This window comes from Cololabis saira, chromosome 17, assembly GCF_033807715.1.
Source record: "Cololabis saira isolate AMF1-May2022 chromosome 17, fColSai1.1, whole genome shotgun sequence".
NCBI lineage: Eukaryota > Metazoa > Chordata > Actinopteri > Beloniformes > Belonidae > Cololabis > Cololabis saira.
This window is the reverse complement of record NC_084603.1, coordinates 22,739,534-22,754,686: the sequence shown is the minus strand read 5'-3', so window position 1 is coordinate 22,754,686 and position 15,153 is coordinate 22,739,534. Positions and strand designations below refer to the sequence as shown.

The 15,153-nt window shown below is 40.3% G+C and overlaps 1 protein-coding gene across 7 annotated transcripts in view; it reads right to left on the bottom strand.

Moving 5' to 3' along the window:
• col17a1b (collagen, type XVII, alpha 1b) overlaps window positions 1-15,153 on the bottom strand; it is a 30,338-nt gene that overhangs the window by 2,015 nt on the left and 13,170 nt on the right. For 6 of the 7 annotated variants that reach the window (XM_061744667.1, XM_061744672.1, XM_061744673.1 and 3 more), the window contains 36 exons: window positions 12,042-12,743; window positions 11,800-11,850; window positions 11,601-11,618; window positions 11,460-11,486; window positions 11,301-11,363; window positions 11,109-11,213; window positions 10,956-11,018; window positions 10,551-10,586; window positions 10,392-10,445; window positions 10,242-10,277; window positions 10,133-10,168; window positions 9,673-9,735; window positions 9,309-9,344; window positions 7,992-8,054; window positions 7,880-7,906; window positions 7,739-7,774; window positions 7,603-7,638; window positions 7,360-7,440; window positions 7,204-7,239; window positions 6,999-7,103; window positions 5,680-5,742; window positions 5,482-5,532; window positions 5,332-5,391; window positions 3,373-3,432; window positions 3,262-3,288; window positions 3,098-3,139; window positions 2,871-2,939; window positions 2,724-2,762; window positions 2,463-2,567; window positions 2,248-2,367; window positions 2,032-2,157; window positions 1,831-1,941; window positions 1,527-1,661; window positions 1,332-1,451; window positions 1,046-1,243; window positions 37-186 (listed from right to left, as the gene is read on the bottom strand). In XM_061744667.1, coding sequence (XP_061600651.1) covers window positions 37-186; window positions 1,046-1,243; window positions 1,332-1,451; window positions 1,527-1,661; window positions 1,831-1,941; window positions 2,032-2,157; window positions 2,248-2,367; window positions 2,463-2,567; window positions 2,724-2,762; window positions 2,871-2,939; window positions 3,098-3,139; window positions 3,262-3,288; window positions 3,373-3,432; window positions 5,332-5,391; window positions 5,482-5,532; window positions 5,680-5,742; window positions 6,999-7,103; window positions 7,204-7,239; window positions 7,360-7,440; window positions 7,603-7,638; window positions 7,739-7,774; window positions 7,880-7,906; window positions 7,992-8,054; window positions 9,309-9,344; window positions 9,673-9,735; window positions 10,133-10,168; window positions 10,242-10,277; window positions 10,392-10,445; window positions 10,551-10,586; window positions 10,956-11,018; window positions 11,109-11,213; window positions 11,301-11,363; window positions 11,460-11,486; window positions 11,601-11,618; window positions 11,800-11,850; window positions 12,042-12,743 — 3,150 coding nt within the window. The remainder of the gene's footprint in view (window positions 1-36; window positions 187-1,045; window positions 1,244-1,331; window positions 1,452-1,526; window positions 1,662-1,830; window positions 1,942-2,031; window positions 2,158-2,247; window positions 2,368-2,462; window positions 2,568-2,723; window positions 2,763-2,870; window positions 2,940-3,097; window positions 3,140-3,261; window positions 3,289-3,372; window positions 3,433-5,331; window positions 5,392-5,481; window positions 5,533-5,679; window positions 5,743-6,998; window positions 7,104-7,203; window positions 7,240-7,359; window positions 7,441-7,602; window positions 7,639-7,738; window positions 7,775-7,879; window positions 7,907-7,991; window positions 8,055-9,308; window positions 9,345-9,672; window positions 9,736-10,132; window positions 10,169-10,241; window positions 10,278-10,391; window positions 10,446-10,550; window positions 10,587-10,955; window positions 11,019-11,108; window positions 11,214-11,300; window positions 11,364-11,459; window positions 11,487-11,600; window positions 11,619-11,799; window positions 11,851-12,041; window positions 12,744-15,153) is intronic. The other variant, XM_061744671.1, reaches the window with a different exon arrangement.

Sequence of the window (15,153 nt, the reverse complement as noted above, 5' to 3'; positions counted from 1 at the left end):
TGTCATGTGTCTGTGTTTGGGCTGTTTGAGGCTTACTGGACAGATACTCCAGAACTTCAGAGTGGATTCTCTCCCGAGGCAAGTTTCCACTGTAGGTGACTGTTCCAGCGTAAGCGCCTGACTGACCCGGGGGTCCCTGTGGACCTGCAGGACCAGGAGGACCAGGAAGTCCTCTGAACCCAGAACCTGGTGGACAACATGAGGAGACTTGAAACCTTACTGATGTGCATGCAAGCAGAAAAGCAGTCATTACAAATGGTAGAGTTAAATCATTTGCTTAATGAATTTAAACTAAACAAAGAACAAAACCATCCTTAAATCTCTAAAACTTTTACTTTAGTTGTTATTCCAGACTTTAGTTGAGAAATTAAAATGTAATTTATGGCATTTGCAAGATTTTACCTGCACATATAAATATATATCAAGACACCTTGAAATATTAGAATAGAATAGAATAGAAAAGAATAGAATAGAATAGAATAAACTTTATTAACCCCACAGAGGAGAAATGTACTTGTGCAGCAGCAAACATACCGTACACACTCTCAACAATTTTACACAATACACACAAAGTATGAAAAGGTATAAAAAAAGTATATCCTAAAAAGGAAAAATAAAAATAAACAATAAATAGCTAAATAATTAAAAAAAGAGCAATATAAAAAATGTGCAATGTACAAAAGAAATACTAAACCCGAAAAACCAATAATATATATACGTGCAAAAATACCAGTGAGGTATTTAGAGGGAGAAGGTTATTGCATCAGAAAAACAGGTTATTGCACTCTTGAATTCAGAAAGAAGCCCTTTTCCTACTGTTGATGATTTAAAACTATTTCTAAAGTCATATGCTATCAAACTGCTCAGATTATGTTTGCATGACTAATCATATTCCAGAGAAATACTTCCTTAAGGAGGGAGTTCATGTTTTAATTACTTTTTTAAATTGGGGCCTCTCTGGTTTATAGTCAGAACAAACAGAAACTATGCAGTAAATAACTTGTTCTAAATAAAGAAGCATTTCCTCATTTCCTCTTCAGCTCACCCTGCAGGTAGCGCTGGATATCCTCCATGCTGTATCCTCGGCTCCCACCTCCCGACCCCGTGGCCGTGGAGACCCCCGGCGGCCCCTGAGGGCCGGGGGGGCCGGGGGGGCCGGTGGGCCCGGCTGCTCCCGGGGAACCTGGACGACCCGGAGGACCTTGCTGCACAGCAGAACTGACCCACGAGCGGAACTCTGGATCTGGGTGAGTGAAAATATGAAGAAGATGGTGAGTGACCTTTTGTATCAGTTCATTTGTTTGTGTCCAAAAAGAAGCTGATGATCTTACTCCTGATGAGAGCAGAATAATCGATGACAGCAGTACTGAAGCCAGCAGCTCCTGCAGCTGAAGGTCCAGCAGGCCCAGGAAGCCCGGGAGGACCAGGTGGGCCTTTAGCAATTCCTCTCTCTGAAAAACACAATAATTTGAGGGGCACCACTTCCAGGAACAACTTCCACTGTTGGTGTCCGGGCCTCTACTTACCATTCATGATGTTGAAGACGTAAGTAGCTACCTCCTCAATTCTGTAAACGGTTGACAGTCCTGCTGATGTTCCTGGCTGTCCAGGTGGTCCTTGTGGCCCTGGTGGCCCAGACACGTATCTCCTCACATCTTCTCCTAGATACGTTGTGGTAAACACAGAGTTAATATAATTAGATCATCTGTTAAAATGTATTTGTCTTCATAGTCCAATGAGGAGATGATGATGCTGACAAAGGGCTTACAGACACATTAATATGCATCAGAGAGTGTATGGCTCAGGTGAAGTATATTATGCTACACTCACTCTGAAGCATGGCGATAAGAGTACTGACTGAGAAGGATCCAGAGGAAGGACCGGGAGGACCAGGTGGTCCTGCAGGTCCCTGAACGCCAAGGCCAAAGCCTGAATCTGAGCCTGGAATTACACAATGTAATTAAAGGTAGCAACTATCCTCCATGCTCCATAAATGTGCAAAAAACCTTATTCAATCATATAAATCCTCACGTCGGAGGTATGCGATGATACGAGCAGACATGTCCTCGATAGAGCCTGAGTAGGTTCCAGGTTGTCCTGGAGGCCCAGGTGGACCTGGAGGACCCTGACCACCAAGTCTCAAGCCTGAATCTGAGCCTGAAATTACACCATACAGTTAAAGGTAGCAACCATCCTCCATGCTCCATAAATGTGCACAAAACCTTATTCAATAATATAAATCCTCACGTCGGAGGTGTGTGATGATACGAGAGGAGAGGTCTTCTATAGAGCCGGAGGAGGTGCCAGGTTGTCCTGGAGGCCCAGGTGGACCTGGAGGACCCTGAACACCACTCTGCCTGAATCTACCTGCATGAAACAAAAAAACAAAACCAAAACATTAATAATGAATTATGTTGTTCCCCTGAGAAACTCTAACCCTTTTTTTTTGGAAGGATTCTTACTCAAATAGTCTGTCATGTACCGCTGCATCTCGCCAGAAGAGCCAAAGGAGCCCGGCTGGCCAGGAAGACCAGGAGGACCAGGGGGGCCTGGCAGGCCTTGGGTGGCTGATGAAAGATTTGGTTGTTAAGATCCTGAGTTCAGGTGATCTTTTTAAAATCAATGTCAAACTACTAAGGCTTTTACAGGAAGAAAAGCCCCACAAACTGACTTTGTGCATAGGTTTTGAAAGTATTTATGGCAAAAGTGATGGTTTTCTCTACCTCTTGCGGATCCTGAACTCCCAGAAAATCCAGGTTCCCCTTAGAAATGAAGAAGAACATGATCATCAGTTACAGTTCTTTCAGTGAAATTCAAACAATAAAGAGCTGAGATCATTCAAAACGTTGAGTGGGTTTCAATGCGTCCACCTTTGACTCCCTGTGGTCCTGGACGTCCAGGAGGTCCTGCTGGACCTGGGGGTCCAGGAATCATGCTTCCTGCAACGAGTCAAACAGAGTAGGCCTGAATATATATACAGCATTTGTAAACCTGCAGCCCACACATCCTCAGCAGCACTTGTGGCTGTTGGTGAATGCTTTTTGTCTAATGTGATTGTGAGGTGATGCTTTGACTTGGGCTGCAGTGAAGCTCTGACCTCCCAGAGAAACTCCTGCTGCTCCTGGGGTGCCTGGCGGGCCTGGGTCACATCAAACAGAAGTGACAGTTACTGACGCTGTAGATATTTGTTCAGAACTATCTATAGTTTTATGTATGAGTCACAAACACAGGTGGTTGGGGAAATAAGCAAATGTAAAATACCTTGGTATCCACGTGGTCCAGGAGAACCTAAAGAAATGATGATAATATGATAAAATGTTAAAAACACCAATATAGTGATGTAGAGGGAAAGATCTTAGACATTCTGATCACCTGGGGATCCTCTTTGTCCGGGCTCCCCAGCAGGTCCTGGTGGTCCGGGATAAAATGTTCCTGTGGGGAAACCAGCGTTGATCTCAGTTGTGTTGCCACATTGTACGTTAGTTGTAAGTTATTACTGAGAAAAATGGTCTGGACCTTACCAGGTCATACAAATTTGGTAAATATAACCACAGATAAAACAACGCAACATGACATATTGTACTACTATTATTTATTTATTAAAAACTGAGCCAAAATGCAGAAGCAGTGTGTGAAAATGTAATTGCACCTTTACGGCTTCCAGTGAACGGGTAAGCAACAGCCTGGTGTGCTAATCATATTTTAACATCTACAAGTATCGGTGGGATTCTTTGGTCTGGAGCTTTCAAGTGTGTGATAACAAAATGCCAAGGAGGAGTTACCATCAAAGGTCTTGGAAAAGCAATTGTTTCTGCCCATTCATGGGGAACATTAAGGCTAAGGCTATTTATAAGGGTATTTCCAACCAATCTGGAATCCATTGTTCTATCTGAAAGATTATTCAAAAGTGAAAAACATTCAGTACTGTTGCCAGGGTTTCCAGAAGTGGAAGTCCCAGCGAGTTGCCTACATAGGTCAGACCGGGCAATACTCAGAGGGATGTTAGAAAAAAAAAAACTAAACTCAACAAGTCTCAGTTAGCAAGTTAACTGTTTAAGTTCAAAAGACTGAAAAAAATGTGTTTTTAAAAGAATTAGTGTTAAACTTAAATTTGCAAAGTTTCACCTGAACAAACTGCAAAGTTTAAAAACAATGTCCTTGCACGAACCAAAAACAGTATACCAAGAAAAGTGCCTCAAAGCAAGTGTAAGGTACGGTGGTGGAAGGGTGATGAATTGGACTTTGCTTTGCAGTCACTGGACTTTCATTGAGTTGAGCTATTAACTCTGCTGTATGCCAAAGTATTCAAGAGTCAAATGTGAGGCGATCTATCAAACAACTTAAGCTCAATCAAAACTGGGTCACGCAGCAGGACAATGATCTAAAGCACATCAGAAATCTACAACGGAATCACTAGAAAAAGGTCTTGGAATGGTCCAGTGAAAATCAATACGATATGATACGGTACAAAGTGATGCGATACGATACGACGCGATACGATGTGATACGATGTGATACGATGTGATACGATGCGATACTATGTGATACGATGTGATACGATGTGATACGATGCGATACGATGTGATACGATGTGATACGATGTGATACGATGCGATACGATGCGATACGATGCGATACGATGCGATACGATGCGATACAATGTAATACAATGGAATAGGATGCAATACCATGCGATGCTTACGATGCGGTACGATACGATACAATGCAATGCAATACATTACGATGCGATGAGATACGATGCAATATGATGCAATGCATTTTTACTTTCCTGTAAGTAAATTAGTCTTGGTCTCATTAGTACCGCATTCATTAATATCTGCATACATCAGTCTACAACCTGCCATCAATAATAAAAACTAGTAACAACAATTAAAGATATGATGATAAATAATGTTCAGTAAAAACCACAACTGGTAAAACAGCAGTTATCAGTAAGTAATAGATGAGCAAAATTTGCCTTCAGCATAAGGTGACTGTAAATAAATATGTAAAGATAGCAGCCGGGTCCATAAAAAAAACCTGCACCTGCTTCATATATTGCACATATACAACCGGGCAGATTTGTTGTGACAGAACCTTAAAAGACATGTAAATAAACAAATGCTTGTAAATCTTAATGACAATGCATGTTAGAAGAATGGGCCAAAATTCTTCCATATTGATATGAGAGAATGACAACGTTCATCTGGAGTTATATTCATACAATTCTAAGACGCGATGATGACCATGTTTTAATCACATCTAAATGCATAAAGACTATTTTGCCACATGGTGACACATTCTTTGTTAAGATTAGATTTTGGACCAGACCAGAACTGGATGAAACGCTTGCGTCTCCTTTTTCTCCTTTAGGTCCAGGTCTTCCATAACCTAAAGAGCAAAAACACAAAACATAAGCCTAACTTAATAAAACCCACAAAGAGTGATAAAAGTGTCCGTAGCTTCATGTGTTCTACTCACCGGGTTGGCCTGCAGGCCCAGGTGGTCCTGGGGGTCCTTGTCTTGAATCACCTGATAAACATTTTTACATCAGACAGACAATAATACAGTCATATCATTTTCTAATCAATTGTGCATTCTCATAAGGTATCAAATTAGTCAAAATCAATGTTTGTGGTAAATTGTGCTACAACAGGCCAGGCCCTATGTCTTATTCACCTGGACGGCCAGGAGGCCCAGGTGGGCCTGGTGGGCCTTGCAGTCTGGTGTCAGAGAGCTGTCCTAAACGCAGAAACAACAGTTGTGTTGGTTATTGAACACTTGGACTCTTATGTTCACATCCCAGGAGATGAAAATACGATTTTCTTATACATTTAAATAAATGGGTTGGTTGGTCAACTAACAGAATAGAATAGAATAGAATAGAATAGAAAGCCTTTATTATCATTATAATGGTACAATGAGAAAATATAATAATAAGAAGAAAATAACTATGAAAATGAGTGAATGAGAGAATAATAATGCACATACAGGACTGTCTCAGAAAATTAAAATATTGGGATTTTCTGTAATGCAATTACAAAAACAAAAATGTCATACATTCTGGATTCATTACAAATCAACTGAAATATTGCAAGCCTATTATTATTTTAATATTGCTAATCATGGCTTACAGCTTAAGAAAACTCAAATATCCTATCTAAAAAAATTAGAATATTCTGGGAATCTTAATCTTAAACTGTAAACCATAATCAGCAATATTAAAATAATAAAAGGCTTGCAATATTTCAGTTGATTTGTAATGAATCCAGAATGTATGACATTTTTGTTTTTTTAATTGCATTACAGAAAATAAAGAACTTTATCACAATATTCTAATTTTCTGAGACAGTCCTGTAAATGAGTAAAGAATATTGCACATAATGGATGAAGAATATTGCACAGTATGAGGAGCTTATTGGTTCAGAAAGTTCACAGCTTTGGGAAAGAAGCTGTCCCTGAGTCTGTTTGTTCGGGTCCGTATGGACCTGAAGCGCCTGCCAGGGGGCAACAGGTCAAAGAAGTGGAAACCGGGGTGAGTGTTGTCCTTTAAGATGTTAAGATGTTCCTTGCCCTGCTGAGGCAGCGGGAGCTGTAGATATCAGACAGGGAGGCCTCTGCAGCCTCTTCCTGTCTGCCTCCGTGCAGCTGGAGTGCCACACTGTCAGCAGGTAACAGGTCTGGATTTTATTTGTTCATTAATAACCTGTGCTCAGTGAGGGGGGGTGGCCTTATTATCCCTCAATTAAGATGTGTCGGCTCGCTACGTGGCGACACAATTGGTGCATAGACAAGAATTAAACCAGCTCACGGTTGGTCAAAAAGAGAGATCACTGTGGCCACAATACATGAATACAACAGTAGCAGACAGATTAAGAGTAGCATAAGAAGAGGAGAATTCATAACAAAAGTACTATATGAGACAGTAGTTACAATGAGTCACATCACATCACAGAAACATAAACTCATGCTCTTTAGCTGAGGATTAAGATGCTCACTTAATTGGTCAATCTCTGTTCTGCTGAGGGATGTCGTCTCACTGATTCTTGCTGATATTGCAGCTTCTCCCTGATCTCCCTTATATCCCCTGTCCCCTTTAGGACCTGTGAAGACAAATAACACCACATTTTTTGAAACTCAGAGAATATAAAAATACAACAAAAACATATTTTGGGAGGAAAAATAATAAGTATATGAACAAACCAGCAGGGCCAGGCAGACCAGCAGGGCCGATGGGACCTGAAGGGGATCAATCAATAAATCAATACTTTGACATTGGTGTAATCATTCAGCTCTATTCTGTTGACTGTGCAGATGTCTAACTACTTTACTGGCGAATTCAAGAGTCAAAGCTCAGACCTGATAATCCTGGAGAGCCCGCCGGGCCGGGAGGACCAGCAGGCCCAGGTGCTCCTGGGATTCCAACAGATGACAAGCCAGCTGGAAAAAGAAAATAATTATCAGATCTTAAATTGTAGCCTTATTAATGGTGCGTTAAAGTTCAACCAGTGATCGATCACGTAGTGTGAACAGTAACATGACTGAAAGACAGCAAGTCATGTAGCCAAATCTGAAAACCGCATCATCTGAAACCGGCCTTACCAGCATTAATGATCTTCCCTGGTTGACCGGGTTCACCTTAAATGCATAAACACATGGTCGTTACTCAATTTCCCAGACAGCAGCTCAAAAACACTGTAATTCAAAATAAAAACCCAATAGATGACAGGAGTTTTACCTTTGACTCCAGGTTGGCCTGCATTTCCTGGTAACCCTAACAGCAAGATGAAAGCACATCATCAGGGACGACAACATCAAACACAGAGATAGGTAAATCAATGAGACAATGCTTCAGCATGTGTTGCATCAGTTGCACTACCTGGTGGTCCTTGAAGCCCAGGGGCTCCTACAAATGGGAAGATATCATAATTTACTTGTTGTACTTGATGTTAATGCAGCTAAAGATTAAAGTTTCATAATAGTGACTTTACCTGCAACGCCAGCATCTCCATGAGGTCCAACAGGACCTCTGATTCCAGGAGCTCCTTGATCACCTGAGGCCCAAACATGAAAACTAAATAGTGAGTCCATGTATAATTCCATCCTTCCATTTTCTATAGCCGCTTTGTCCTTTGCAGGGTCACGGGGGTCTGCTGGAGTCTATCCCAGCTCATTACAGGCGAGAGGCAGGGGTTCACCTGGACTAGGGCTGTTCGATTTTGCCCAAAAATAAAATCTCGATTTTTTTCTCTCAGAATCCGATTTTCGATTACGATTACGATTATTTTGTGAATTGACAAAAGGCAAAGAAATGATTTCAAATATGCTGTTTTTTTATTGAACATTTGCCCCATTGGGCTTTAAGTGCAAACTTTGCTCTTATTAAACCAAAAATGAATGAATAAAGTGCAAAACTCTGTAAAATAAGTTGAAAAAAAGTTTTAAAAAATATAATAAAATATAAAGTTTTATCTCTAAAAAAAAAAATCAGCAAATCAGCACTTGAAAACATACAGTAAGTTATATTTCCAATTAAATAAAACAAGACATTTTCTAGTTAAACTAAACTGGGTCTTTGCATGCTAAATAATAATGCAACCCATGAAGGAGGTAGAGGTGTGTAATGTCAGTCATTACATTTGCTATTCACATTTGCAAGTTTTTTGCAAGGAACACGAGCCGGTCTACCGCATCTGGCTTGAGGGATGCCCGGTGGCATGTTACAACGCCCCCTCCTACACTAAAGAGCCTCTCTCCGATGGGGCACTTGTCGCAGGTATTGAGAGGTATTTCCATCAATCATTAATATGGTATCAATCATTAATATGTGTGCAGACAAGGTAAAAAAAAAAAAAAAAAAAAAAAAATGGATTTTACGAGTTTCACGTCGTTCTAATTACATAATCGCGATTACGATTTAAAATCGATTAATCGAACAGCCCTAACCTGGACAGGTCGCCAGTCCATTGCAGGGCCACATAGATTAACAGACAACCAGGCATACTCACAGTCACACCTACGGGCAATTTATATTCATCAATTAACCTCATTTGCATGTTTTTGGACGTGCAAACTTGCAAACTCCACACAGAAAGACCCCCGCTGGGCCTGGGAGTTGAACGGGGAACCTTTTTGCTGTGAGGCAACAGTGCTTACCACTAAGCCACCGTGCTGCCTCTACATGTATAATGTGAAAACTACATAGTGAGTCCATGTATAATGTGAATAAAACATACACGGAAGATAATGTTTATGTTTTAGCTCTATCATCACACATTCTTTCACTGTTTGTATATTAAGTTATTTACCTCTTGACCCTTTTGCACCATCTTGTCCAGAAGGTCCTGATGACATGGCAAAATCCATGTCAGAAAATCCATCAAATCATCAGTTTAATTTTACAGTGATAAACTTCATAAAAACATCTATTAAAAACGACTATACACAGTTTAAAGTGATCTGTTTTCCCATGTCCTTGGTACAGATGGATAAAACCGTTGTTATAACACTCATTACTGGGATTGAGCTCCCACAGATCAGATTAAAGGCATAGTGCAACATTTGGAGCAATTCCCAGGTCCCTAGTGAAGATCTACTCAATAGGCTGTCATAATAAGATAATCTGAGATTCAATAAATTATTAAAAACACCATTTATACCCAACCGACTTACCATTAGATCCTTTGGAGCCTTTCTCTCCAGCTGGTCCCGGCACACCTGGTAAACCAGCTTCACCTAACAAGTAGAACATCTGGATTAGGAAATTCACCCAGACATGCATATTTAACAATTATAAAAAGAGTTTATCTTTAAATTATCTCAGATTCAGATTCAGATTCAGATTCAGATTCAGACGACTTTATTAATCCCTTTGGGAGTTTCCCTCGGGGAAATTGACATCTCCATTTCACACACACACAACACTGTCATTTACAAATCGAACACCCCAAAAGCCAAACACCCATATAAAGATAAAAAGATAAGAAAATTAAAAATAATAGATAAAAATAAAAGTAAAAGATAAAAACAAAAATAAATAGAAAAATAGAAAAATACAAATAAAATAGAAAGTGAAATAGAAAGTGCGGTGCCAGAAAAAGAATAATAAGGCGTAAATAAATGATCTGCTGACCTTGCAGACCTCTGGCACCTCTGTCACCTGATTCACCTAAAATATGTGACAGAACATGTTTAAAATATCCCACGGGTCACCTGGAACATCTGAGCGAGTTACCACAAACCTTTGAGTCCTTGAAATCCAGCCAGTCCCCTGTCACCTGAAAAGTGAAGGGAATGGCTTTGGGTTAAATTACGAAAAATATTACATTTGATGAATAAACTATGCTTTTCTCCGTTATTTAACGAATGACCAGAATAAGTGAACAACCCACCTTTAGAGCCAGGAAGTCCTGCCTCACCGCGGAATCCCTGAGGACCTGGTTGACCTGAAATAAAACAAAAATTAAGGGGAAGCACCATGATCAACATTTTCAGCTGGTTCCACTGCAGGTGAAGTTATAAGATCTTCTACTTTAATAAGAGAAACGAACCTGGTGGCCCAGAAAGACCAGGGAGTCCCTGTGCACCTACAACCAAAATGAACAATTAATAAATATAGTGACATCATAGAGAACCATAAATAAATAAAACAGTCATCTTTAACTGTCAAAATGCTGCTGTAAAGGAGTTGAAATTGTTTATTAAGCCTTAATGTTTGATTCAAGAAGCACGTTGTGATTGTCATGAATGAAGAAAGGCATAATTTTTACAAAATACTGTAAATTGTAAACAAAACCTGTAAACTGGGAACAAGGTAAGAACAACATGTTTTCCACTTCTGTCTCACATGACAGTCCTGAATCTACACTGCCCCCTGGTGGTCACAGTAGATCATACACCTTGCAGTTTGTATTTGTTGTTTGTTTGCGTGTGAGAGTTCTGTGAACGGATCTAACCTTTAGGACCAGGAGGACCAGCAGCCCCAGCAGATCCAGGAGCCCCAGCTTCTCCCCGAGGACCTGCACAAGCAAAACACATGAGACCCCACATTGGAAATGTGGTACAAGTCAGGATGAAAGCTCTTCCTCAGGTATGAGTCTGAACTGTACCTGTGTCTCCTTTCAGGCCAAACCCTGGAGATCCTGGTTCACCTCTGGGCCCAGACAGGCCTTCTCTGCCCCGGATTCCAGGTGGCCCTTCCACTCCATGTTCACCTGATCAAATATTTGACATACAAAATCTCACTTAATCTACATCTACTGAATCATTGCACCACCTCTGAAATGAAGCCATCAATCTACCTTGACTTCCTTTTTGCCCTTTAGGACCCTCGGGGCCAGCGTGTCCCATCAAACCTGGCGCACCTGAATTAAACGGCCACAGCCAGAGGAAATTAAATCATAACAGGGCAAAGAAATGAAAGAAATACTACTGATAACTCAATGGAAATGGGTTCTCACCTGCAGGTCCAGGGAAACCAGCTTCTCCTGTTAACGGTAAAACACAAAAGATACATTTGTTATAACAAAAGTACAAAGAAAAACTCCAAAGGACAAGTGAGAAAAAGAAACTTGTAATAGTAATTAATTCTGCCTTCTGACCTTTAAATCCAGTGTCCCCTGAAAAGACATTTTAGCAATGATTAAATACATTTAATTTACACTACATTAAAAAGATCATTGTTTTGATTTTAGAATATATATATATATATATATATATATATATATATATATATATATATATATATATATATATATATATATATATATATATATGTATATATATGTATTTGAATGCTACCTTTAGGTCCAGGTAGGCCCCTTTCTCCCTGCACTGTCGATCCTAGTAAAGCTGAGACAGAAATCAAGATTTCAATATACTGGAACACATTGAGTGCATGTGTGTGAATTTCTGTGTGTGTGTGTGTGTGTGTGTGTGTGTGTGTGTGTGTGTGTGTGTGTGTGTGTGTGTGTGTGTGTGTGTGTGTGTGTGTGTGTGTGTGTGTGTGTGTGTGTGTGTGTGTGTGTGTGTGTGTTCAGTACCTTTGAATGTCTGGGACTGCATTTCTGATTGTACCAGCCTCATCAGGGTCGCCTGGAAGACAGCATCATCTATGTATTGTCCATTTATACTGATCCTGTGGCTGGTTCCGCTGCTGAAGCTGGTATCACTGGTGCTGACACGGCTGCCCACACTGGAACCAGCACTGCTAGAGCTGCCACTGAAGCTGGTGTGATGCCCATCAAAGGTGTTACCCCCAACGGAGCCACCAACACCCCCAGCGGAGCCACCAGCACCACCAGTGGAGCCACCAACACCACCAGCGGAGCCACCAGCACCACCAGTGGAGCCACCAGCACCCCCAACGGAGCCACCAAAACCACCAGTGGAACCACCAACACCACCAGCAGCAGTGCCGATTTGTGTATTGGAGCCAGTTCCAGCTGCAGCTCCAGCTCCAGCTCCTGCTCTAGCTCCAGATCCAGCTCCTGCTACACCTCCAGCTACACCTCCACCTCCACCTCCAGCTCCAGCTCCTGCTACACCTCCAGCTACACCTCCACCTCCACCTCCAGCTACACCTACACCTACACCTCCACCTCCAGCTCCAGCTACACCTCCACCACCTAAATGCACGTTGATGTCATTTGAAGAACTTGAGAAACGACTGGTCCGAGCTGCAGCGACCGAACTCTCGGCCTCCAGGGTCGCCACTCTGTTCTTCAGCTTCTTCACGTCTTCAGCTGAGGAAAAAAAAAATTACAATCAATTACTTGACAACCCGATATTAATCAAGTAGTTTCTACAAGCAATCTCTTCCATAAAGTTTTACTCCTTTTGTTTGACTCCAAATGTTATTGATTCTTCATTTTTTTGTGGCTCTTGTATGTAAAACCATCTTGTGCTGCATTTATACACGTTATCAAAACAGTATTATGTGCACCAAAAACAATAAATAGTAATAGTTTGGAAAATCTTTTTCCATGTTGAAATGAGTTCATGTGAAACCCTCCCTCCTGTTATAGAAACATACAACATAAAAACAATGGAAAACAACCTTGTTTTAGTCTAAACAGTGCTCACTTTGCAAGTAAGTAGACAAACCATCTTACCCATTCGTATAGTCAGGCACTATAAATATAATATTCTTATTTCAGGTTTTCACAAAAGAAACATAACCAGGACAAAATTCCAGTCAGTCCAGATAAGGACTTTATTTCAGTCGTTATTAAATAAATGTAATATTCTAAATAATAAGACTGGTGCATTTTTCTACCAACCATTACCAATTTCCAGGGCTCAGTATTTCATAATAAATATCTTGGAATTGTAATGTATAATTATCCATCTTTTACACCTCATATCCAGCAATTAAAATAATGTATTTATTCCACAATCAGGTGATGCCTTTCTTTCAAAATGTCTGTGGTGATGCTACTTTACATGCATGCAGCTACATGCAATCTCAATGCAGCTGATCATGGAGCCATGAATTGTATCACTAATTCTAAATATTGTACTCATCGTTGCTTGTCTAATGCTTGTGTTGAATAGTCTGCCTTGTCCACTCACATGTACTATTTGCACTGGTCCAAAACTACCTCTGGACCTGCAGTAATTCTAAAATTACACCCCTGCGTCTGTGTTTCTTTCAGGGTATTTGTCCTGGATAAACAAAGTCTGTTTAACCATGATTTACTGATATTGATCCCTGGAAGTGCATAATTGCATAATTAAACAATTGCATAATTAAACAATTATCTTTTATTAAACATAAACCTTAAATATTGAGTTAGGAAGTGTCTGATCAGACACTCTATGATTTGATTGTAGTGACTACCTGTCAGATTCAGACAAATTAACGAATCTGAAAATGCTGTATTGGCCTGTGGCTTAAGTTGCCATGGTAACAGTAAACTTAACGATAAAAGTAACTGGAGAGGCTGATGCAACATGAAAAGTGTCTTACTCCGTGATGATGCCACGCATGTCATCACCTCATTGTTGCACTTCTGCTGATTTAAGCTTTTTGTTTTAAACGTCTCTGTGAAGTTTAACGTTGATTAACTTCTTTATATATTTAGCCACCAAAAATGCAATATTATCGTAAGCGAAGGAATCTAGGTAAAAGTCACATATAATATGACACTATGTCCCGCAGCTGTCATGTTTCCATCCTGAAAGAGACAGATGAGGCGACTGGAGGAAGATTTTCATCATGACTCCTGCTTGCACGTCACTGAATTACTGAGACGTGCATTCACATGGGATTAAAATGATCTCAAGACCTTGGTGTTTCCTGAAATAGGATATGTAATTTGTGTAGATATTTTTACTTTACAGATCACAGACATGGCATATTCGCACTCCATTAAAATCACAGACATCCTCCGTTATTATTATAGCCTACAGCAGGTCCCCAGGTAATTTAAATCCGGTACGAATGGAGCAAGAGACTTTATCACTGGTGTGTTGTCATATGCAAGGAGATTCCTGGGCTCCATCAGCTTCCGGACTGGTTTTAATCAATTAATTTGATTTTGTTGAATGAACTTGAAATAATGTCAAAGAACTTAGACCCTTTCAAATGCATGTGTGTTTTGATTGATTTACTCTTACTCTTTTATGACTGTTGTACTAATTGTAATGTGACAACTTTCTTGTCAAAGACATCCTTAATCCTGGTTAAACAACAGTTGTGTCATTTTTAAATTCCATAATACAAAATAGAAAATAATGAAGATAATCTTTTGTCCTACAATCTACTGGATATCTCCTTTGTAATATTTCTACAATGTCGGCATTACTGTATATCACACAGTTTTCATTTACATAACCCTCATTAAAATGAACAGAGCTGCTTCCTTATTTACAGTAGTCATAAGCTTCCCAGTCACAGTGGAGTCTCTCGCTTTGTGATGATTACTAAGGAAGTGCGCATGGTCCTCTATATAGCAAAAGTCAGGGGATCAAACTGGCTGCTCTCCAGTGACCTGATTTAGTTTCTCTCATTTTGATGCCTGGTTCGCAGCTCAGTGGCTGCTGCAACATTACCAGGACAGACCGCCAACGTGTTACCAACTGAAGTCAAAGTAATACAGCCCATCTTTTTTGACAAACAAGACACAGGGAAAAAAAAAGATTATTAAAATA